At 40.3% G+C, this 23,280-nt stretch overlaps 3 protein-coding genes across 12 annotated transcripts in view; 1 reads left to right on the forward strand and 2 right to left on the reverse strand.

Annotated features, from left to right (window-relative positions):
* Positions 1 to 3,716, reverse strand: part of spire1a (spire-type actin nucleation factor 1a) — a 39,811-nt gene extending 36,095 nt beyond the window's left edge. For all 6 annotated transcript variants that reach the window (XM_042077147.1, XM_042077148.1, XM_042077145.1 and 3 more), the window contains exon 1: positions 3,235 to 3,716. In XM_042077147.1, the coding sequence (XP_041933081.1) occupies positions 3,235 to 3,583 (349 nt within the window). In that variant the 5' untranslated portion in view covers positions 3,584 to 3,716. The remainder of the gene's footprint in view (positions 1 to 3,234) is intronic.
* An 861-nt stretch (positions 3,717 to 4,577) lies between these two features.
* On the reverse strand, positions 4,578 to 12,278 carry atp6v1c1b (ATPase H+ transporting V1 subunit C1b). Of its 2 annotated transcripts, none has more exons than XM_042077195.1 (13): positions 12,109 to 12,278; positions 11,450 to 11,604; positions 10,879 to 10,946; positions 10,447 to 10,532; positions 10,164 to 10,258; positions 9,921 to 10,012; positions 8,891 to 8,989; positions 8,694 to 8,762; positions 8,009 to 8,101; positions 7,232 to 7,325; positions 6,694 to 6,791; positions 6,421 to 6,544; positions 4,578 to 5,300 (listed from the first exon to the last, which is right to left on the reverse strand). In XM_042077195.1, exons 2-13 carry the CDS (start codon positions 11,579 to 11,581, stop codon positions 5,205 to 5,207), a joined length of 1,146 nt encoding a protein of 381 aa, XP_041933129.1. In that variant the 5' UTR covers positions 11,582 to 11,604; positions 12,109 to 12,278; the 3' UTR covers positions 4,578 to 5,204. The 2 variants fall into 2 exon arrangements, with proteins under 2 accessions (XP_041933129.1, XP_041933128.1); XM_042077194.1 differs by having other exon boundaries at positions 11,450 to 11,609.
* Positions 12,279 to 14,965: 2,687 nt separating this feature from the next.
* LOC121695930 lies at positions 14,966 to 21,901 on the forward strand. Of its 4 annotated transcripts, XM_042077157.1 has the most exons (17): positions 14,966 to 15,014; positions 15,070 to 15,150; positions 15,273 to 15,364; positions 15,880 to 16,002; positions 16,111 to 16,248; positions 16,342 to 16,415; positions 16,510 to 16,685; positions 16,774 to 16,865; positions 17,374 to 17,460; positions 17,735 to 17,932; positions 18,440 to 18,604; positions 18,747 to 18,833; positions 19,116 to 19,256; positions 20,728 to 21,003; positions 21,147 to 21,275; positions 21,446 to 21,558; positions 21,792 to 21,901. In XM_042077157.1, coding segments are annotated over exons 2-17 (1,914 nt in total). In that variant the 5' UTR covers positions 14,966 to 15,014; positions 15,070 to 15,128; the 3' UTR covers positions 21,793 to 21,901. The 4 variants fall into 4 exon arrangements, with proteins under 4 accessions (XP_041933091.1, XP_041933090.1, XP_041933092.1 ...); XM_042077156.1 differs by having other exon boundaries at positions 14,994 to 15,150; XM_042077158.1 differs by having other exon boundaries at positions 14,994 to 15,150; positions 18,750 to 18,833.
* Positions 21,902 to 23,280: the final 1,379 nt, after the last annotated feature.

The raw sequence follows: 23,280 nt of genomic DNA on the forward strand, positions 1-23,280 counted from the left end.
AGACATCTTCGGACCCTTACTGTATAAAACTCAACATTTCCTAATGTTCAGAGAGATGCCCATGGCGAATGACCAAAAAAAAAACAATGCATTCTCTCCAAGAATACACAGGAAAAGAGTTTCAGAATACAAAATACATGTAGTGATATTCTGGAGTTATAGATGGCTCTGCTCCCACCTCCAAAAGACTTAAACTTTTAACCCACTATAAAAACACTACGCCTGATATTTTGTTTGAAGAGATTTTATGAGAAATGCACAAAGTTGTAAAGTTATTTTTAAAAAAAGGTTTCACTGGTTCTCAACAGCCTGTACTACATTCCTGCTCACACAGCGAGGTATTCAGGCAGATAAACGCTGCCGTTTTAGAAAGACACTGAGACAGATCACACTCTCATGACCGGCCTAATTCCTCAGAGCCCAGAGACACAGTGAGGCACTTGAGCAGGGAAAAGGTACGCGCAGGGCCATCCAGGCCAGATTAACCTACATCTCACAAGTCAGCCTTTCACAGCTGCAGAAGCCCAGAGCCTGTGGCACAGGCAGGAGCGGGAGCAGGAGCGGGAGCGGGAGGCAGCCACACCAACAGACAGGAACATTTGATTTACGGGCTGCTAGGACAGGGTGTGCCCTGCTGCACTTCTCCCACTTGTGACACACACACACACCGCCTCTCAGCGGCAAGTGTCCCAGTCTCCCCCTGCCTTGGTTTTGGCAACCATGCTGGCTGACTCTTCCTTGGAGAGCCTTGCATGCCGTCTGGACGTCTACAGGCTTGTGTGAAAGGTGGGTGGAGAGGTGAAAGTTGCATAACAGACCTCAAAGCATTTCAGTACTTAATTAACCAGGTAGAACAAACCCTCTAGGTAACACCCTAACACAATGACAGGATTATTTCAACATAAAACAGTCAAAACATGATGGAACACACCTAACATGATACTCATGATTCTCTCGAAAAACAATTATACTGTAGTTCTAATGGAAACTCCCAGGCAATTATCTCTGGTTGGAGGCCAGGTTTAAGAGTATGAGTGTATTTGGCTTTGTGAATTATTTCCTTTATGAAATACTTTCTGATATGATCATGAGAATTTACCACTATTGGGTCATCAAGAGTTTTATGGATGTCTGGGTGACCATATGATCCATAAAACTCCTAACCAGATGAACACAAGCACCCTCTATTTAGTCAAGTAAATAGATGCATAACAGCAATCCAACAATCTAATCTCATTAAAGTGAATGTGGCTCTTTTATTTGGACAAAGCATGATGCATCACCAAGGCAATGCTTGGTCTCAGAATGCTGTGGTCTGGGTCCTCAAAGCTGGATGCACTCCCACACAACATTATGGCTACAAAGTGCAAAACTGTTCTTCGAACAACAAATAAAAACATCAACCAGGAACAGTACCACACATGTACAATTAAACAAACAACCAGTACACTGCAAATCTGCCTCAGACACCTCCTCCTGGGCTGAATAAAAGATGAATGTAGTACATTATTCTCTTTGAGAAATAGATCACTCCCTCTGGGGCTGATTCACAGCTTGTGTGGGCCCAGCCAAGAGCCATGCCCAGCTGTGATTGGTCATTCCGGTCTGACAAGTGGACGTCCACAGCTGTGTGGGACCTATGTGTGGAACATAGCCAGTCTTTTGGGGATACAGGAGTGTAATTCTCGAAGGCTGAAGATATCAAATGCCATTTACAAGCTCCTACTATCAGTCTTTTCCCTGGGTAACCCATCACTCCAGAAATAGAGGATTTTCAAACACACAACACCACATACACTCACACCCATGTGCACTGGGCACCATCCAACTCAAAATACAAAAGTTATGAGATTGGCAGACCTCTTAAGTCTACAGAAACACCCATGGATGAACATCCCAACACCAGCCTACTAACACCTAACCAAGTCATGTAGTCCTATTTCTCACTTCAGTGCACAGGCTTTCATGAGGCAAGGCAAGGCAAGACAAGAGCAAAAAGTGTGAAGAACACAGAATTAATGGAGAGCAAAAAACAAGAATAGATCAACAGTCGATAATGGCCTTGGATTCTGCATCTATAAACCTGGGCTGCACACTGCCAACAGTGATAAAGGGGGGTGAGATTAATGAACTCTTCTGGGAGAGGAAGGGAGGGGAAATAAATTGATCCAAGGGTCCTGGGGCGATATGGAGCTACCAGCACATATGATTAAATCTGCACAGATATTAAATCACACTCTGCCTGGTTGTCTGTACAAGGAATCAGGAGAGACAGAGATCACATAATGTCAAAAAAAAAACATCTCCAAAATACGTATGCATGTCAGCATGGAGAAAGGTGCACTACTTCAAAATACAGACACAATAATACAATAAATGGTTATAAATAGCATCAACACAACAACCCCTGCACTAAATCTTACATTTTCACATGTTAACAAAGAGTGTGCCTTTCAGATGCTTAGAAATGCCATAGCCTTTAACCTATGTTACGGAGATTGACGAGATGAGAGCATGCCGACACATATAGGGACCCGTTCCTTTTGTTCGTCCCCTCAAGGTGTCAGCCATGGCATTGATCACATGGCACTATTGTTTACATTTAGCAACGGCCAAAGCGTCACCTTTCATTTCACCATCTCGACTGTTTACTGTTGAAATTCTCTTTATACCATAAAACAGCATCCAATATGCCGCCGCAGTTCGCTCAGAAACACAAGCCTATTTGTGGGTAGGCCAACAACACAAATACACTAATAACCTACAACTCATATGTAACGTTAGCCTACAAATTGACAACAACGCCACGTCAGTTAGTGGATTAGTGAGGGGGAAAAATCCCAGCATTTCTATTTTGGTTAAGCTTAATCTTTAATTGATATTAAAGTATCCTACATGGGATTGGAGGAGTTGATACACCAGTAAACAAATTTGCCACATGGCGCAGACAGTAACGATGGCATCTGAAAAGACGCAGAATGTGCCAGCATGGATCAGGACTAGGTGATGAGTGAATGACGGGAAGAATGTTTCGCTTATGTAGACCATCAAGCTCAAATATACATTTATTGAATGATAAATTCAAAATAGTATAGTTGAAATTGAATGCAATCATTTCAAAAGCGTATGCGTAATAAACACATTCAAATCAAGCATGTCGGCTGTAGTAGGCTATGACCAATCGTAATATCTCACACCCAATTATATGCCAAACGTATTCTTTGGCTTTCTTACCTTGATTGTTTTGATGTTGTAATTTTATGGTCCCATCTTTTAGAATCCTAACATCCCCGGGGCCGTCAAGCCTTCTACCATAGTCTCCACTGGGCGCTTCAGCTGATTTTGAATTTCTTCGCCGGTGTTTTTGCGCCAGACACCTACAGCACTGATAACACACTGCCCATGCTTGTTCTTCATTTATAGGTTGGCTATAAAGTATTAAAATCTCGTCCAGAGACAATTCGTCTCCCCCTCCGTCCATGCAATCCATATGAACGTCTCCGGCGTTTGCTTCATTGGTGAAGTCTTGAAGAAGCGTTGGTGAAATTAACATAGCCTCGTCGGCTCCTGGCCGTTTGGCCATCCTGTTGTCTTACCCACAAGCAGAGTGGCCAGTTGGCAATAAAACGCGCAAAGAAACGGCCGAAGAAACTAATTTACGTTAGGTCAATCATTGATGTGGCCTGCGCTGCCTCCACTATTGCCTGATGTTAAATCGGTGTTCCAAGCGGTGCGAGTATACGCATCGTTTCTTATAGAGGCGGTCATATGACGACGTTTTCCGCATGGTCTCAAAGACAGTCGTGTTTACATGGGTAAATAGTAAATATGCACTGAGCAGGTAAACCTATACCCACAAATAATCTGAAGTAGTAGGCCTAGTATTCCAGTTGGAATCCACCCCAATATACACACATACAAGATACCTTTTTAATAACTGTTTTTAATGTATTCTTTAGAGTTGAACTGGCTCTTGAGCACAAGGAACTTCATTAGGCTTCTTATAATTCCTTTTGAGTACAATAAACTAGGCCTACTTGAACTTGAATAACCGGTGTTGTTTTGTTGCTAATTGGTTTGTATGTAATTAAAATGGTAAGAGTGGCATAACAGAACATAACATGTCCAACAAAACATTTAACATTAAAATGTTGTTCACAAGAGTCAGTTTGTGTATTTTTCCCTTCACAGGCGCATTCGTTATATTAAACGCTACCCATTTGCGAACGTGCTTGATTCGCTTCTACTCAAAATGTAGTGCGGCATTTGTGTAGGCCTACGCTTAAAATCACTTTTCCTTTACCACACAATTTCAATTAATCTAATGACCGCTCAGCCTATTGTCACCCACTTGGAAAAATGAATCGGTTCTCCCCTCATGAAAGCTACTACCAAGCACATGTGCGCCATCCAGTGGTTGTTATGGCACACTTCAGCGAGTCACACCAAGTTGCTGTTGCACTGTAAATGTAGGCCTAATGACCTTTCTCTCTCATAGCCTACACACTGTTCATGTTATTGTCTCTTTGGTCAAAATCATCTTTGGTTTGAGGATATATTATCAAGAGAAAATAAAGTTTTGTTGTCCTTTTAAATATACATTTATTTGTTTTGTATATTAAGTGTTGGGACTGTTTTGTTTTTCAATAAATTGTTTCATAAACACATGTGAATATACATATTGCTTTGATACCACAATCAGAGATGATCACTACATCTACCACATGATGTTAGACTGCAGTGGGGGGGTTAAGAACTACCACACCATCTTTATAAGGTCCATCCATTCACATCTTCACTTTAACACATCATTATCAACACAAATAAAGGAATGGTTTCAAATTCAGGATACATACTGGACCCCAAATATATCATTGTTTTCACAGAGTGTTCATGTATTCTGTACGGTGATTAATAATCACTGTAACACCGACAGTTTTCACAGGAATAACAACATAAAATAATAAAATATAAACACAGCTTTGCAGCTTTGGTGATAATGCAGTATGGCCTTTTGAGCACAGGCAGCTTCAATTTACACAAAAGCAGGGACACAGCTGATAAAGTCAAACAGACAGGGTACGGAAAAAAACAGCCTCATTGGAACTGAAAGAAAACTTTTGAAAGCCACATAAGGAAATAAATTAAAGCTTTAGGAATCTGACATGAGGCTTCACACTGACATAAAGACGATTGGTGCCATCTTATTTAAAATCCAGCAGGTTACAGTCGATCTTGTAGTAAACATAAGGGTAGTACTCTTGCTGGCTTAGGTTCAGACCAGGAATATCCATGGATGCCTAGAAGACAGCAGAACAAATCAGATCAGAAACAGAATAGAAGATATCAGTAACACAGTGGACCCATGTACTCATCAACATTCTCCTAAAACAATGTTTCTCAATTTTTTTCAGACAAAGGAACACTTAACCAATAAAAAAAAAGCCTCACGGACCACCTAGCTAAAAAAAAAAAAAAAGTAGACCTACTTCAACAGTATATTACACAATAGGCCTACTCACTGAACCACCTTGCTTATTGTGTCAGAGAATTCATATGATTTAAACTGGCATAGCTTACATAGGCAGTGTTGTTTGGATTTACATACAAGTTGGTTCAATATTGCAAACAACTAATCTATATTATATTTTACCACATCTGCTCGCGGACCACTTAGAATATCTTGCAGACCACCAGTGGTCCCTGGACCACACTTTGAGAAACACCGTCCTAAAACATACCAATCAAACTATAACTATTTAAAAATGTCATGTACAGCACAGTAAAACCTACTGTAGTACAGATGGGGGGGGGCTATCCCAAAAACTGTCATCTATTATTCTACATCTTTATCATTGCAAAATCCTATCTTGAAATACATAATTAATTCTATTTCTTCCTCCCAAATCTGCAAATTTCATCCAATGCAACTACAAAGCATGCAGTGAACGAACTGCAATATGTACTGTAGCCTAACACTGTACTTTATGTAGAATTCCAGTTTAAGTTCTTATTTTCCAAGCACTTTCAGTTAAAGCAACACCAAAGAGTTTTTTGTACCTTAAAATAATGTTTCCAAAATTGTTTCAGTGGTTCATCAACTTGTAACAGGGTTAACGGCACTTCTGCATTCGCTTCACGGCCCTCTATCGGCTATAACCGCACTATGTAAGTTTGCCAGATGAATGAAGACATAAGAAACTACAAATTTGACTTGCATGATGTCGCAATACATCGTACTTTCATAAAATCATGCAACATATTCTACCTTGTCTATGGACATAGTTATTTGCAAAGCCGTTGCTGGATAAACAAATAGCGTGCGTGCGTCAGAGGAAAAGTTCTTTGGTGTTGCTTTAAAACACAGCTGTTAGACCAGTCTGAAGAGGAGCCCAGACACAACTGAGTGTCTTCACTCACATCTATAACGGCCGCACTGCTGTCAAGGTGTTTGTAAAGGTCATAGAGGACCTCCCTCAGTTTCTTCATGTTCTTCTTATTGGGCTGAAGAAGCATGGCCTGGAAGTTGACAGGCAGCCCATACCTGAAGATCAAACACATTTCCATCATTAATAGGTGATAAACATTTACAAATCTTTACAAAGACTGACAACAGGCACAGAGAAATCTTCTCACAAAGAAACAGAAACACATCAGAAACAATGTGATAGATATTAGATTATTTTTTGTTACCTCAAGACAGACTCCACAAACACACGCAGAGCCTTAATGTGGGTCCAAGCTATGAATGCCTCACTGAAGTTCACTTTGAGCCACCGAACCAGCGGGCCCTGTTGAAGTGGTTTGATCAATGAAAGAATCAATCAGTGACTGGTTCACTTCATAAACAACAACAGAAAGGCAAAACCATTAAAGCCAAAAGGGTAAGAACAAAATACACAAGCAAATCAATGATTTTTACATAATAAAATGTTTTGATCAGGCCAGTTTTGCAGCCTTGGTAAATCAGATATGTAACCTTCCTAGCAACTACAATTGGACCAAGCAGGATATTGGGAGGCAAATATGTGATACATTAAAATATCAAGGTTGTTCAGTGATATCCTGAAGCACATTCTATTGTAATGGTCATACTTCAGACTGAGCGCTACCCATTTTCGACCACACATTTCATTTCTGTGTCCTAGCACACTTTGCCATTTATTACAGTCTGAGAGATTACGTTGCAGAGGTGAGAAATTCGACAAAATGAGAAAATAGGAACACGTACAAACTGCTTCTTCTTGTCAGTGGAGAGGCGCGTCATCTCCTCTTTGTCTGCTTTCATCTCCTCCTCATTGTACTGGAAGTCACGCACAGAAAACCTTAAAAAGACCAAGAGGACACAGTTCATCTCGTCTCAGTTCATCCTAAATTACAGACAATTCACAAATCACCACAGATAGTGTAACAGAGGTCGTAATTCGTCCGCCGCTCACAGCCCTCAAATCTGCCACCTCAACACACACCGGAGTCGGATGCTCTAACCACTGAGCTAAAAGCCCAGGCTTCCAACTCAGCGGTTAGAAGCGTTCCTAAGGTTAGGCGTGTGAGGATTTACGCGGGCAACTAGCATGCTAGCTCAGTTCGCCTCCGACAGTTGACATAGTACATGTATATGACCCCATACCACTTCTTTTGTACAACAAATGACACCTCCCAATGTTTACATGACACCTCCGAACATGGACGAGAAGGTCCAAATGCATTTGTGTGTCAGCACACAGTTTTTCCTTTCCATTTAAATACCTTTTAGATGTGGCAATCATATAAAGGTTTTGAAAGTTTGGCAGACCAAGGATTTACCAGAGAATTATTTCCAGTTGGACACATTTCAAGGAATTGAGCCATAGAGTATCTTCTCTTTGGTTTGATTTCTTATGCACAACAATATAGCAGTCTTTAAGAGCGTTTAGAGTGTTTTTTATAAATCACATTAGCTCCTCTACTTCACACATACCACCACAAAGCAAACATTAAAGCAGCAAATAGAAAAGGACAAATTTACTTATTTTCCCGGGCCTTGTGTCTGAAGTCATCTACCGCCTTTCTGAAGAGGGTGACACTGAACAGGCCACTTTCTCCATCTTCAAACAACAGACTGGAAAAAGGACAGGACAAAGTATAAACACTTTAAAAACATAACATTAAATGTTACCTTTTTATGCTGATCTGATTACACCTCAGATATGAGTCACTTTGACTCCAGGCAACACATGCAAATGCTTTTGTACATTTTGAACTCAAAGAACAAAGCAACTCTATTTCTAAGTGCAAAATCTATCTATCTATCTATCTATCTATCTATCTATCTAAAATGTCTGAATATGGCTGGCATTTTATTCTTCTATCTGTGACAGAAGCAAGGGTTGGGCTCGTTTCCATAGAAACTAGGCTCGTTCATCTGACCAGGCAACCGTTTATGTTATTGCCTAAAAGGCACGCATGTCTCTGCATGACAGAAACAGAATTCTTAGGCAACTGTTCCCAGCAAAGACTCAGTGACTCTTCAGCTACAACATGTTCCAGAAACTCAACATAATAGCTCACCAAGACCACACTTAAAAAGGGCATTTATATAAGAGGGAGTGCATCTATCCAATTACTGTATATACTTATGTAATCTTACAGAATTATCTGCGGAGTTGGATATGTTTTTATTTAACTTCAGAGTTCACTTTGTGGATACTGACTTTGTTGATCGAGGAACCACCATTTCAGCCAGGGATTCATACGTTTTCTGCCAGTCAGCATAGCTTGTCCTATGGTATCAAACAAAAACAGAATACATAATGAATACACTAAACATCTCACAGAAATGCATTCAGACACCCAAAAGTCTTCAAAAATACAGTTACCAAAAGCAATTAAAATGTACAGTAGCTCTTACTTTGGAACAACAACCAAAAGGGTAATAAGATATTCTGAGTCAAGCACAAAGTCTTCTTTTTTCACAATGTCAGCCAAACTCCTGGTCAGCAAGCTTCCCCTGGTGGAAAAAAAAACACAAATTTGCCTTTAATAGTGCAATATGCGTCATCAATAGGCAATACCATGATCAAGTCTGTTACAGACAAAAATGCTAACAAAGAATTCACTTCATCACATCCGAACACAGACAAGTGGTGCATGTGTGGTGGAGCAGCAGTAAGGTCACCACCTGACAATCCATCGGCCAGGGTCCCATTCCCAAACCCGCCATTGTGATTCTGCGTCTGCTAAATGCCAGTTAACTTTAACAGCAGGTAAAGTTGTCTGTGACGTCTATAACAACACTTATTTCAAATTTTCAGCATACTTGAAGTGTTTTACATTTAAATTAGAATTTCTGATTGAAAAAAGTCTGTTGCTACCTGCATAGGCACATCACTGGTATCTGGTGTTATTGTCTTAGCCTTTATCACATTACTGAACATGGTGCTCAGGTTTTCTGGTCATCACAATGGCCCACATCATGTGTGTGGCCAGAAAAGGCTTTTGAAATACTGTAATCAATCAGCACCATGTATAAGTATAAGTATAAGTATATACTGTATACTCTTTTGATCCCATGAAGGAAATTTGGTCTCTGCATTTATCCCAATCTGTGAATTAGTGAAACACACTCAGCACACAGTGAACACACAGTGAGGTGAAGCACACACTAATCCTGACACAGCGGCGCTCGGGGAGCAGTGAGGGGTTAGGTGCCTTGCTCAAGGGCACTTCAGCCATTCCTACTGGTCGGGGTTAGAACCAACAACCCTCCAGTTACAAGTCCGAAGCCCTAAGTAGGTCACGGCTGCCCCCACCCAACTGTCACACAGTTTGTCCAAGTTCTGATGCCTCTCTGATTCTCTCCACACTGGCCTGTCACAGTCACTGGAGCTGTGGGCTGGGTTTGTTTATGTCGTTATGGCATATGACTATATGTCACTCACGCGTTTTTCCGCTCCAGGTTCTGAAGGTTGCCTTTCAGGTTGTTGTAGGCAGATGCTCTGGCCTTCAGGTCATTATCAATCTGAGTCACTTGCTGTGCAGATGGACGCAGGATTGAAGGGGAAGCGAGACACAAGAGTGGATAAGAGAGACAGGGAGAAATAAACCAAAAATGCAGACAGGGTCAAAGTTGAATATCTTTGACATGGGCATAGATATTTCTTTAATCTAGTTTTTGTTCTCACCTTGGAGACGATATCGGAGATATTTTTTAAAGACTGTTTAATTGGGTACTTGGCCATGTCCCACTGGAACCTTGTTATGTAGGTAATCAAATCAACTGTGCAGAGGGGAAATCACAACAAATCATACATTCTGTGTGGGGCCATTTTTCAATTATATTCATGTGGCAGTAACTGTACAGTAATTGAATTAAATGTTTTGAATTCACATGTGTTGTAAATACATGCAAGTAGAAAATGCTAATACCAAGAAATGGCAAATGTTTTGATTAAGTAACATGTTTACCTCCATTGGCCAGCAAGTTCTCTTGGACTTTGTCTCGACTATCCTCCAGCACATCTGCCATGTACTGTGCCACCTTCTTCACAACACTGCAGAGAGGACATTCACAGGCGCAAAGAATTGCAATTCAAGTGGTGAAAAAATAAAAGAGCCAGAGACACAGTAATGGATACTGTGGTAGTTGTAGTCTAAGTATGAATTTAAATATTTAATGAGGCAATATTATGTCATTTATACCATGCAGCTCATTTGTACGAATTCATTTTGAAGGTACATGGTCATGTAAAGGGTATGTAAACTCTTGTTGTTCCTGCTAGCCTCCAAGACTACTTACAATTCACAATTCCTCATGTTTATGCAACACTGAGACAAAACATGGCAGTTTAGACTTTGGAATAAAATCACAAGAACAAGGTCAAGTCCCAAATAACATACCCTTCCACAAAAGAGTCCAGTTTGGCCAGATCATCAGACAAACCCACGAGAACGTCCAAGGTTCCAACCTTTTGCACGCATCATAAGACAAAACAGCAAATTACTACACCTGCACACTGTAATAAGTGCTTTGTTCAAGACAGGGAAGATGTAGCAAGGCTTCCCAACACTGCCCTATTGAACGTCAAACAAAGTTTCGCCCCTAAAAAAAACCCTGTATTTATGTTAGGCTACATTATTTGTCATTTAGAAGACACCCTTATTCAGAGCTCGCAACTTTCAGTGAACCAATTTCAACTGCCACCTGAAGCAACTGCAAGCTGTTAAGTGCCTTCCTTGCTCAGGGGCAGAAAGCTCCTGGGATTGAGTTCACAACCTTCCAGGGATCCATTTGGAAGCCAAGACCCCCAACTTTTTAACTACCACCATCCCTGTGCATTGCAACAATGTTTTTCACAGCTGACAAATGCTTTCCAGTTATTGTTCTATTCTTAGGATATTGATATGATGACGATGAATTGAAGTGTGTCCATGATTAGACCCCTATAACACCCCTCACAAACCCACACACCTTAAGATCAGGGATGTTGAACTTGTTGTTGGTGGAGAGGATGTTGGGACGTGAAGTGGCCATGTTCATCTTGTCCCATGTTTGCTGGCACGTCTTATCGCCAGGGGCCGAAATCAACCAGAACTCAGTCATGGCTGTATGCGTCCTCTGTTCTCCTGCCCTACCACAAGATGAAATTGGGGGGGGGGGGTATTTATCCACATAAATTATTCACATAAAATATTCATAGAATCACTGTTTTGTACACTTGACATCCGAATTTTAACTGTCTATAAATTATTAATAATTAATGCTACAATCTATCTCTCAACGATGGCCTGTTAATCACTTGTGTTCCATTTCCTCATTTCACATGATTTGGGTCACGAGAGTCTCATGACAAAAACTGACGCTCATTGCTCATTGTCATTTGCTTCACCAAGTGAGACATGCTAACAACTCCAAAACCATCAGACAATACAATGTAACAGTAGAGAGGGTATTATGTCTGTTTAAGTCATGAAACATAACAGACTACTACTAACATAACTACTACAAGTCTTCTTGACAGTAGGTTGGTTCCTAAGCGTAACGCTTCCGTGGCTGCTGCTGCTGCTGCTGCAGTCAGTCAGTCACAGTCACGACAATAAAATACTGAGCCGATAAGACAGAGATCTTACCTATACAGGGGGTGGATTTGTTACAATCGTACACCGTATGATAAAATGTCGCACTTATTTTAATTATCAACGCATAAGATCAAAATGATCAGGTTGTTGTTTCAGAGGACCTTCAGTAGCATCACATTCAAAGTCAGCTGATCGGATGAATAATATTACGTCTGCGCGAACATACGTGCGCAGTAGATCCAATCTTCTTCGCTGTTACTGTAAGGCGGCAGCACCCCGTTTATGGAACCACTACTGCCATCGGCTGGCGTCAAATTTGTCGGGAATATAATATATATGCTAGGCTAGGCTAGTTTCAGAAATATTGAAATATAAATACAGAAATATTGTGCAGACAGATTTAGCCATTGATCGAAATATACAGTACCTAAAAACTAGAAGTTATTCACCGTCCTTTAAAGTGTTCAGCTTGTATTGTTTTACATTGAATTATAGTTGATTTAATTAATCTGTTTCATACTGATCACCATAAAAAATAACGTTGATTGCATTTATTCATCCCATTCAAGGCCTGCAATTTGCATGTATCAATGAGCATGTGTGAATACCGGTAGGTCTGTATTAGGTTTGCACTTCTGGATAATGCAACTTCCCCCATTCCCAAACTCTGACTGACTGCTCCAGCACATTATCAGCCTTGTTTTAAACCATTTCAGTGATTTTCAAATCAAATCAAAAATTATTTATAATGCACAATTATGCAAGGTACAAATTTAAGTATAAGTATATATACTGTTTTGATCCTGAGGGATATTTGGTGTGTGCATGTATCCCAATCCGTGAATTAGGATTGGGATACATGCACCCATCTAGGGTGCGTCTAGATTTCTAGGCTACACGGCTGCCCCAAGTGAAATGTTTAGTCTACTGACTTCAATTAGCCTACAGTGCAGTGTGCATTATTTTTATATTATACAAAATAGACATATGTGTGTTACACTATGTTACTGTGATACAAGTATGCACAAATGTCAAATAAATATGCTCATGTGATTTAAACTGATGTGCATGTTTAAAGTGAATTGAAGTATTGCTCCAGGTTCAGGATGCCGATAGGCTGTATAGATTGCCATGGAAGCTTTTCCCCTGTCTCTCAGTAGTGGTTTCACAGTGGTTTGGGATTATTTGGGATGGTTTCTTGGTTCTGAATTGACATCTGATTTAGGCCTACATTTCATGATGGTTGGATAGTGTAATCCTGGTGGTACGTTTTGCTGACCTCACCACCCTCTGCAGGGCTTTTTCTTAATTGTTGTGTGTTATTTCTAGGCTATGCCTGTACTGTAAGAACACTTTCAATAGCCTACTGCAGTGTTTCTTGGTTTTCAGAAAAACAAAATCACGGACCACCTAGCTAAAAAAAAACAGTATACCTACTTCAGTATATTACACAATAGGCCTACTCACTGAACCACCTTACTTACTGTCTTTGCACCTTGCTTATTGTGTCAGAGGATTCATATGATTTAACTGGCATAACTTACATAGGCAGTGTTGCAGAACTGTTTGGATTTACATTAGGGCTGTCAATCGAGTAAAAAAATTAATCAAAAAAAATTAATCAAATTAATTACATACTCAAAATTAATTGCATATATAATTTTTGCTGTGAAAGTATTTTAAATATTTAAATTCAAATGAATCAGCATTAGTGACATTAAAGTTCAAAAACTCTTCTATTATTATTTTCACTGTTCAAATAATGGTCATACTAATCTATGATATGACCTACTATGCTGAGGTAATCAATTCAAAAGTGCTTCGGGAAGAAGTTTTTTTTCACATACAAGGCATTTCAGGCCACAGATATAACCTGGGGGACACAATGAAAATTAATTAACACTCCCCTGAATGTCAACACTCTTTCTTTGCAGTGATGTGCGACTTTAGAGTTGACAAACTCCGGTGACATTGCAGAGCGCTTTATTTTAACCAACACTTTATTTTTATCAACATCAGGCCGTTTTTTAAAAGTAAATGTTTCAATCAATGATCTAGGCAGCACATTTTCTTCTCTCTCCTTCATTTTACAGTCTAATGGTTACTGACTAGAATGGCTCTGGGTCAAAGGTCATACGGAATCGATTAATCTGCATTATTTTTTTTAATCAGTTATTTTTTCTCAAATTAATTAATCAAAATTAATCAGTTATTTTGGCAGCCCTAATTTACATACAAGTTAGTTCAATATTGCAAACAACTCATCTATATTATATTTTACCACGTCTGCTCGCAGACCACTTGGGATAGCTTGCGGACTACCAGTGGTCCCCGGACCACACTTTGAGAAACACTGGCCTAATGGATCTGTAAAATTTCTTGAGGCGTCTAAGATTTTAAAAAACGCTGTTGTGCCTTCCTTATGGAATCAGTGTGCTTGGTCCACATCAGGTCTTCAGTAATATGGACACCAAGCTATTTAAAACCTCTTCTACCCTCTCCAACTGAGAGCCATTCATCTTAGGGCAATGATCATGATAATGATCTTCTGCTGACTATGCTTTTAATCTATGATCTCCATAATGTCATATTAATATTTAGTGGGAGATTGTTGTCCTGGCACCATGTCTCTACACCTCATTCAGGTAAGCCTGCTCATTGTCAGAAATGAGGCCAACCACTGCTAAATCATTAGTGAACTTAAAAATGATGTAGGCTAATCATAGGCTACAGTCTTTTGATTTGATTTGGGGGTGAAGATTGAGGTGAAGAGAATAAACATTCTAAACCCATTGTTGCTGCCTCAGATTTAAAACAGCACATTTATTGCCATGACAATTTATGGAATGTTTATTTTACTGACCTCATGAAATTCCATTCCAAATTTGACAAAGTAGAATCTTCAGTGATTCCAGGTCATTTGAGGTTTGGTTTGATTGGAAATAGGCTTGGTTATCATTATGGATTTGGATTGGATTTAGCAGACGCCTTTGTCCAAATATACAGGTGGACATTATCAGGTGTTGTATTAAATTCTTTGAAAGCATCAAACCTGAGTGGTTTTACTCAGGATGGATGACCTATTGGCTGGAAGTAAGTATATATTTATGTATATTTCCATTGGAAATTAGAGATTGAATTTACAAATGTAATGTATCATGTCTACATGTCTTCATTATCACATTGTCTACATGTCTTCATTATCATGCCTTCAGGTGAGCCACATGGTAAACTTCCACTAAAGCCACCACTGTGGGAAAGCATTGGAGATGGTGGCAGTAGCATGGTCCCAACTTTGGCACTCATGGTAAGAATTTAAAAGGCATGTAAAGGGCAAACACCATTAGGAAGTGATAACATGCAACACATTAAAGTGATGATACAGTGCTATGACTTGGTTGTCCTTCCATCTAGTGGTTTCAACTAAGGTAAAAATGGGCTTGGTGGTTAGAAATGTTTGTGGAATAGTCCAAATCCCAATAACTCTTCCCAACTTATTCCAATAACAAAATGGTCAAATACTGTTTCCACTTAACATAGACTGACATGTATTAGGTGTTTAAAATGATGTACATGTACGCTATCTCAAGCCAGCATGGATGTCTTTAGTGCTTGACCTATAATAATGAAAGTACTTGCTATAGGTCAGTATGAATACCGGGAAAGGATCAGCCCAAGAAATAGCAGCATTGTCACATGTTAGCCTACTTATAGACATTTATAGCAAACCTGAATGCAGGTGACACATGAAAACACAGGAGAGAGAAACGGAGGGTCCAGATGAAGTGTAAATGTATAGAAAAGGAATCCCTCTTTTTTCAGGAGATGGCTGTAGCTGTTAACTGTCCCACAAGGAATGAAAATGAGCCATTAGACTTGGTTATGCTGCAGAGGATGGTAGCTGAGAGTGATGTCCGTGCTAAGTACTGGAGCACAGTAACAATGGTATAGTTCATTCATCCTACCCATTGAGAATATCTGATAGAAATGGTCTTTTGGATAAAAAAAAAACTTTTGAGCCATCATGATTGATCATTTGTGTTGTTTCTGTAGGATTTAATCAATACTTGCACTAAAGTCATGCAGTCAGCCAACCGTGACAGGCAGTGGTTTGTCCATATGGTTCAGCAAATCGAGAAAACCATGAGAACTGCGGTTCACCTGCAGGATGATAGGAAGTCCCACAGCCAGGTGAAATTTCCTTAGGGATGAGCTAATTTTACAGCTCTAAATTACTTATAAGGATCACTTGAGGTATTTATTTTCACAAAAATGTCTCCACAGGAAGCACATAATATTTGTTGTCCATCTATTTTGAGGATAAGTTCAGACAAGGAGACTGAAGCTGATGACGAGAGGTGGTATATCTGGTTTGCAGTCTCACTGATTAACCACAAAAAGCATGTTATTTTCCTTAATGTACTGACTAATGCTTGCCATTGGTATCTCCAGATATGGTCTCAGGGCACTCGTGGAAGACTGCAGGTCTTGTCTGGGCAGTCTGGAGCGAGTAGTGATGCAGTTTACAGAGAAAGTGGAGATAGCTCTGAACATTCGTCATAAGGATAAGGAGGTGCCGCTTTGTCATTACTTTAGAGAGGAGAGCAGTTCATCTCAGGCATCACTAGGTCAGCTACTTCATTTTTTAACCATTTTGGAAAATATTTGTCTGAACGCACAGAAGTGTAGCTAAATTTGAGTATGTTTTTACTTCAGGAATGTGTTCATCTGTGGGCAGTACCATAGAGAGATGTGCAAGCATCCATGACACCCGTCACATAGGACAGTACAAAGATGCTGCCGTACAGGTGTGTGATGTGCTTCATAGGTTTACTAGCTGAAGCCCAACCTTACATCAAAAAATTAGGATATAAATTACACAGTTGCATCTGCACATTTGTTGCTGTGCTGCAATAATTATGCCAAGAGACTGATGTCATCACACATATATGTATTGGGGCAGCCGTGGCCCACTGGTTAGTGCTCTGGACTTGTAACCGGAGGGTTGCCGGTTCGAGCCCCGACCAGTGGGCCATGGCTGAAGTGCCCTTGAACCCCTCACTGCTCCCCGAGTGCCGCTGTGGTTACAGGCAGCTCACTGCGCCGGGATTAGTGTGTGCTTCACCTCACGGTGTGCTGTGTTTCACTAATTCACGGATTGGGTTAAATGCAGAGACCAAATTTCCCTCACGGGATCAAAAGAGTATATATACTTATACTTATAGAATGGCAGAAACCGATGACTTGATACAGATTTCAATACCCCAAAGGAACTGTTAATTAATCGACCAATGATTGTTTTATTTCTCTTTTCAGCAAGCCACTGCTATACCTGACAGCAAATTTGAGATGATGGAGCGTGGGGTTTTGCCTGATTCTCAACTGTGCCCACCAGCCGTGATGGTAAGAATGTGTTTTGGTTTTGGAAAAGTCTTCATTTGTTATTGCCTCAATCTGGCCATGCAGATTATAGAATATAATTGACCACATGCTCTGTTAGAATGTAAGAAGAAATGTAGTGATAACAAATGTTAAAAGCAATACATCATGTCCTAGTCCTCAACAAATATTGAAATTGATTTGCTACACCAATTTCACTTCTACAAAAAACAGCTATCTTGACTTGCTATATGAATGTTCTATTAATTGATTCTTTTCTAAATGATTTTGTCAACAGAGGTATGAGCAGCGATGTGAAATGATCACAGAGACTGAGAACAGCAAGCAACATCTTCAGCATACTGGTAGAGACATTGTGGAAGACAATGTTTGCAAACACCTTAAGGTTACTGAGAGCCTCAAATCTGAGGTTGAGGAGGTAGTAGAGGCCAAGCTGATGTCATCAGATGTTCTATTGCTCACACCAACCATACAGGTAGGAGGGACATTTTTGTATGCAATGCACCTCACATACATGGTTTCCAAATGACACCTACGTATTGACAAAGGCAGTTAAAAACACAAAGGTACAAATGCATTTGTGTAATGCATTGTGTCATTACATCAGAGTTACACAAGTTAAAAATATTATGTCAATTCGCCTTATTCACCCGGCGGCCAGAACGAGGCTAAAGAGCACACTTGCCATTGCACCTCAGTCCAGCAGATAGTGGTGGTAATGCACTCTGTTTGCAAACTGCCAAAAAAAAAGCTCACCGAAAAAGAAGGGTTCACTGGCCTGTTCTTCTTCTTCAGTGAGTTTTTTTTTTGCAGTTTGCAAACGGAGTGCATTACCACCACCATCTGCTGGACTGAGGTGTAATGGCAAGTGTACCCTTTAGCCTTGTTCTGGCCACCGGGTGAATAAGGCAAATGAAAGCAAACCCTTTTTTGTAAACCCCTATAATGTGAGATGTATGAGTAATAGGAATTGTTTTTGCAGCCACACAATAACCTGATTGGGACCAAGGCTGATGTGGTGGATGGTGCTGATGATGGCCTTGAGCTGCTAAAGTCTCCAGCTGTTCATGAGAACGTGGGAGAAGGAACTTCAGAAGCTCTACAGCTTTTGCCTGATCCTGAAGACTTTATACCTACTGCAGAAATGGTAAGATACTCACCTTTGTTCTTTTCATTTTGCATGCTAATTTACATATAGAATGACAGAAACTGATGACTTCATAGATTTCTATACACACCAAAGGAAATGTAATTTGATGCATCAATGATTGTTTTATTTCTCTTTTCAGCAGGCCACTGCTACACCTGACAGCATTTATGAGATGACTGAGGTAGTAGTGTTGCCTGATTCTCAACTGGGTCCTCCAGCTGTTCCCGTAAGAATGTGTTTTGGTTTTGGAGAAGTCTGAATTAGCTATTGCATCTACATTCCCATGCGAATTATAGACTGTAATGAACCACATGGATTTGTTAGAATGTTGTTATGATGTTAGAAATGGTGTGTTTTGTTATTTATGTGTCTGTTTTTTTAATCACATAGTCCTCAACAAAGAGTGAAATTGATTTGCTACACCAATTTCCCTAAAACAAAGCAGCCAGCTTCACTTTGTAAACCCCTCTAATGTGAGATGTATAAGTAATAGGAATTGTTTTTGCAGCCACACAATAATCTGATTGGGACAAACTCTGATGTGGTGGATGGTGCTGATGATGGCCTTGTGCTTAAGTCTCCAGTTGTTCATGAGAACATGAGAGAAGAGACATCAAAGGCTCCACAGCAACTGCAGCCTACTGGAACTGTAAGATGCTCACCAATGATTCTTATGTTAACTTGATCCAGCTAGTTTGTGTATTGCACTTGTCATGACAACTTGCACATTAGTTATTTTACTACTGTATCATTATGCCGAGAGACTGGTGTCATATTTTAGGTAAAGTACAACAGAAACTGATTTATTTCCACACCAAAGGAAATACTGGTTATTTCATAGATCAGTGTCTGTGATCAACAATCACATAGTGAAATTTGCTGACGACACAACTCTGGTGGGTCTCATCACCAAGGGCGACGAGACTCAATACAGGTTGGAGGTCGACCATCTGACCACGTGGTGCAGGGACAACAACCTCCTGCTGAACGTCAGCAAGACCAAAGAGATTGTTGTTGACTTCCGGAGAGGTCACACCCAACACCTGCCACTGACCATCGACGGTGCTGTGGTGGAGAGAGCGAGCAGCACCAAATTCCTGGGGGTGCACATCAGTGAAGACCTCTCCTGGACCACCAACACTGCATCACTGGCGAAGAGAGCTCAGCGCCGCCTGTACTTCCTGCGGAAACTCAGGCGAGCAAGTGCTCCACCAGCCATCATGACCACATTCTACCGAGGCACCATTGAGAGCATCCTCTCCAGCTGTATCGCTGTGTGGGGCGGAAGCTGCACTGAATACAACAGGAAAGCCCTGCAGCGCATAGTGAACACAGCTGGAAGGATCATTGGTGCTTCACTCCCCTCCCTGAAGGACATTTACACCACCCACCTCACCCGCAAGGCGACCAAAATTGTGAGTGATGCAAGTCACCCCGCTCACAATCTGTTTGATCTACTGCCCTCTGGGAAGAGGTACAGAAGCCTGCGCTCCCGCACTACCAGACTCACCAACAGCTTCATACACCAAGCTGTAAGGATGCTGAACTCTCTCCCTCCTCTCCCCCCTCAGCTACATAACATCCTGGACATTGGACCCACAATGGCCGCCTGCACTACTCCACTTGCACACTTGCACACTTGTACACTTTACAACTTGGTGTTGTTGTCCTGAAAACACAACACTTCTGCTGCTCTTACATAACTTGCACCACTATGCCACTTTCTTTATTACTTAGGTCAAACAGAACTACCCAAGCCTTTTATTGGCCTGACTTTGCACTAGTATTTTATTGACTGTCTATGCACAATTTCAACCAAATTTTGCTGCTCTTATTTTTTTCATTATTATATGTGCCCTCTTATTTACTTATTTACTTACTTTTTTGTTTACTTGAATGTTATGTTTGTCTGTGGACTTAAATTGGAAAAATATGTCTTGTCTTCACCGTGGGATAGTGAGAAACGTAATTTCGATCTCTTTGTATGTCTGGAACATGTGAAGAAATTGACAATAAAGCTGACTTTGACTTTGACTTTGACTTGACTTTGACTCTCTCTTGCTCTCTCTCTCTCTCTCTCTCTCTCTCTCTCTTTCTCTTTCTCTATCTCTCTTTAACAGGCCGCTGACCAGAGCATTAAAATAAGTCTAAAGGTGACAGGTCATGAGCTGAAAGTGAATTACAGGCAGACCTCACAGCCATCTCCTAACAATCGTCAAGTTAAAGTGCAAAACCTGGTGCACTCTGTGGTCAAGGAATTATGGGAGATGTATGACCTTGAAGAAGGCCCAAAGGTTCTATCAGGACTACCCAAGCCATCTCCATCTGAAATTTTTATACAAAGTTTAACTTGCGCACAACATCTCAAGATGACTACCAGGCGCAATTACAGCAAGGTTAGGTCTTTTAACAATACTAATGAATTCAGTTAAATCCATCAGTTGAATTACTATGATTTATTATTAACACCTTCACATGAGACTAGTCCTGTATAAGGATATAATTTCAACATTTCAATGTTTGTCTTTTATATGTGAAGCATGTATATGAACTCTGCTGGGAGATCCTTATGGATATCTATCCCAACGAGTCTGAAACAAAACCTGCTTGGTACAAGCCACGACCTAAGTTTGATATGAGCAAGATCAAATCATTGCGTGATGTTCAGGTAAGTTTCACAAAGCACAGAATCACTGATCTGTTACATGTCGTTAACATGGATTATGCCATGGTGCAATTATCACCAATTCCATCAAGATTTAACTCCTAGTGAACAATGTTACAGAAGCTTTTATTATTCTTTTTAACCACGTGGTTTGTCACATTGTCATTGTATAGGACTACATAACAAAAAAAGTCTTCAGACTGTGTGGAATGCCGACTCCAAAACATATGGAAAAGACCCAGTTTCACATTGAGAATGAAATTACTAAGTCTATAACCCTATATTGGTAAGTCTTTCACAAATACTGATTTTAGTAATTAATGAAGTAAGAGAGACGTTGTCCAGATTTAGACAAAAATGTTTTTGTAAGCAATATGTTGTTTGGCCAATGGGTAGGTTTGTCCTCATTAATCTTCCAGCTTCAGTATTTAGTAAACAGCAAACAAATCATATTTTCTATTCAAAAGTAATTCACAAAAGACGTCCACACCAATTAAACTCAGTACTTTATTCCTCCAGATCATTTCATTGAGAAAAATGAAGATCCTCATCAAAGTGAGGATCTGGTTGGATAATCCACATCTAATAGCCTATATTTTTTCACATCTTAAATAAATATTTTCACCATTTGCCTGTTCTTTTTTCTGTGTTTAAGTGATTATACAAATGAAGTATTCTTTGTTTGTCTTTGGTGAAAGTATATATTATAGAACGTGTCTATTTATCGAGGTATTCAAGGTGCAAGGCCAGCCTATCTTAACATTATCTATGGGCCTAATTGCTGGCTAACTGTATCCCATTCTATGCTGCATCATTACCACATTATTGAGATACACACCACATTTTGTGAAATTCTATCCACAGAGCTGCAACTGACACACTTCACTATCTCAGGACATGCATCTGCTATTATCTTGTGATGTAAACGTTCAAAGGATAAAGGTTAAATTTGAATTCACGGCCAATTTTGTGAAATTCCATCCATACACACAACACTCACATATGCACACACATAATGTGGATACAGATGTGCTTTTGGTATACCAAAATATACTTTATCTGTTGTTACACAAATTACAAACACACAATTGTTTTGTGCACAAAGAGTTGCATGAAGAGGAGATGGAAAGCACAACTTGTGGTTTACAAGAGGTTGCAGGGGTAGGGAGCAGATTTGGGAAGCGTGCTTTATTTTCTTCACATAGCGGGTAGCAACATCATTCAGTTAAATACATTAACTTGTGTAGGCCTACAGGTCTGTTCTTATCATGGCCACTTTTTGCATTCAAAATAAGACACACTAAAATCATAAGGATACAAGGGTTGCTTCTTAACTCGTAGATTCCATGATTATCCATGGCAACACAGTCTTGTGTTCTCATGTATACTGGTACAATCACCACCTCCCATCTTGACTACTGCAACTCCCTATTCGCCGCCATTACAAAAATAATCACACTTCAGTACATTCAAAACTCAGCCTCTACAGTCCCCCCCCCCCCCAATCCTCTATTAACTCCACTGGTCACCCATCTCCTTGTGTATCCAATACAAACTCCTAACTACCTTTAGAGACCTGAACACCCAGAACTCCTTCAGCCCTACATTCCCACCTGCCATCTCAGAGCCTCTGACACAGGATCACTGGTTTGTCCCCCAAATCAGATTAGCCTTCACTGGTGACAAATTGTTCAGTGCCATGGATCCCAGACTGGAGCAGTCTCCCACACCATCTCCATAACTGCACCAGCATCACCTCTTTCAAGACACTGCTGAAAACACCGCTTCATAGTGCATGACACCTTCAATTGTTGCGGAACAGAATCTTATGTTAGAATATTCAAAAACTCACACCTTTCACTGTGTTCTTGGGGAATATTATTCCATTAACCGAATAGGCAACTCTGAAGCTCACATATCAGAGGATTCCCTAGGTATCCCTTGGAATTACAGCAAGTTCAGATCATGTCATATCGTGCATAAATGGAACCACATACAGTACTTACAC

Source organism: Alosa sapidissima, chromosome 21 (genome assembly GCF_018492685.1).
Source record: "Alosa sapidissima isolate fAloSap1 chromosome 21, fAloSap1.pri, whole genome shotgun sequence".
Taxonomy (NCBI): domain Eukaryota; kingdom Metazoa; phylum Chordata; class Actinopteri; order Clupeiformes; family Clupeidae; genus Alosa; species Alosa sapidissima.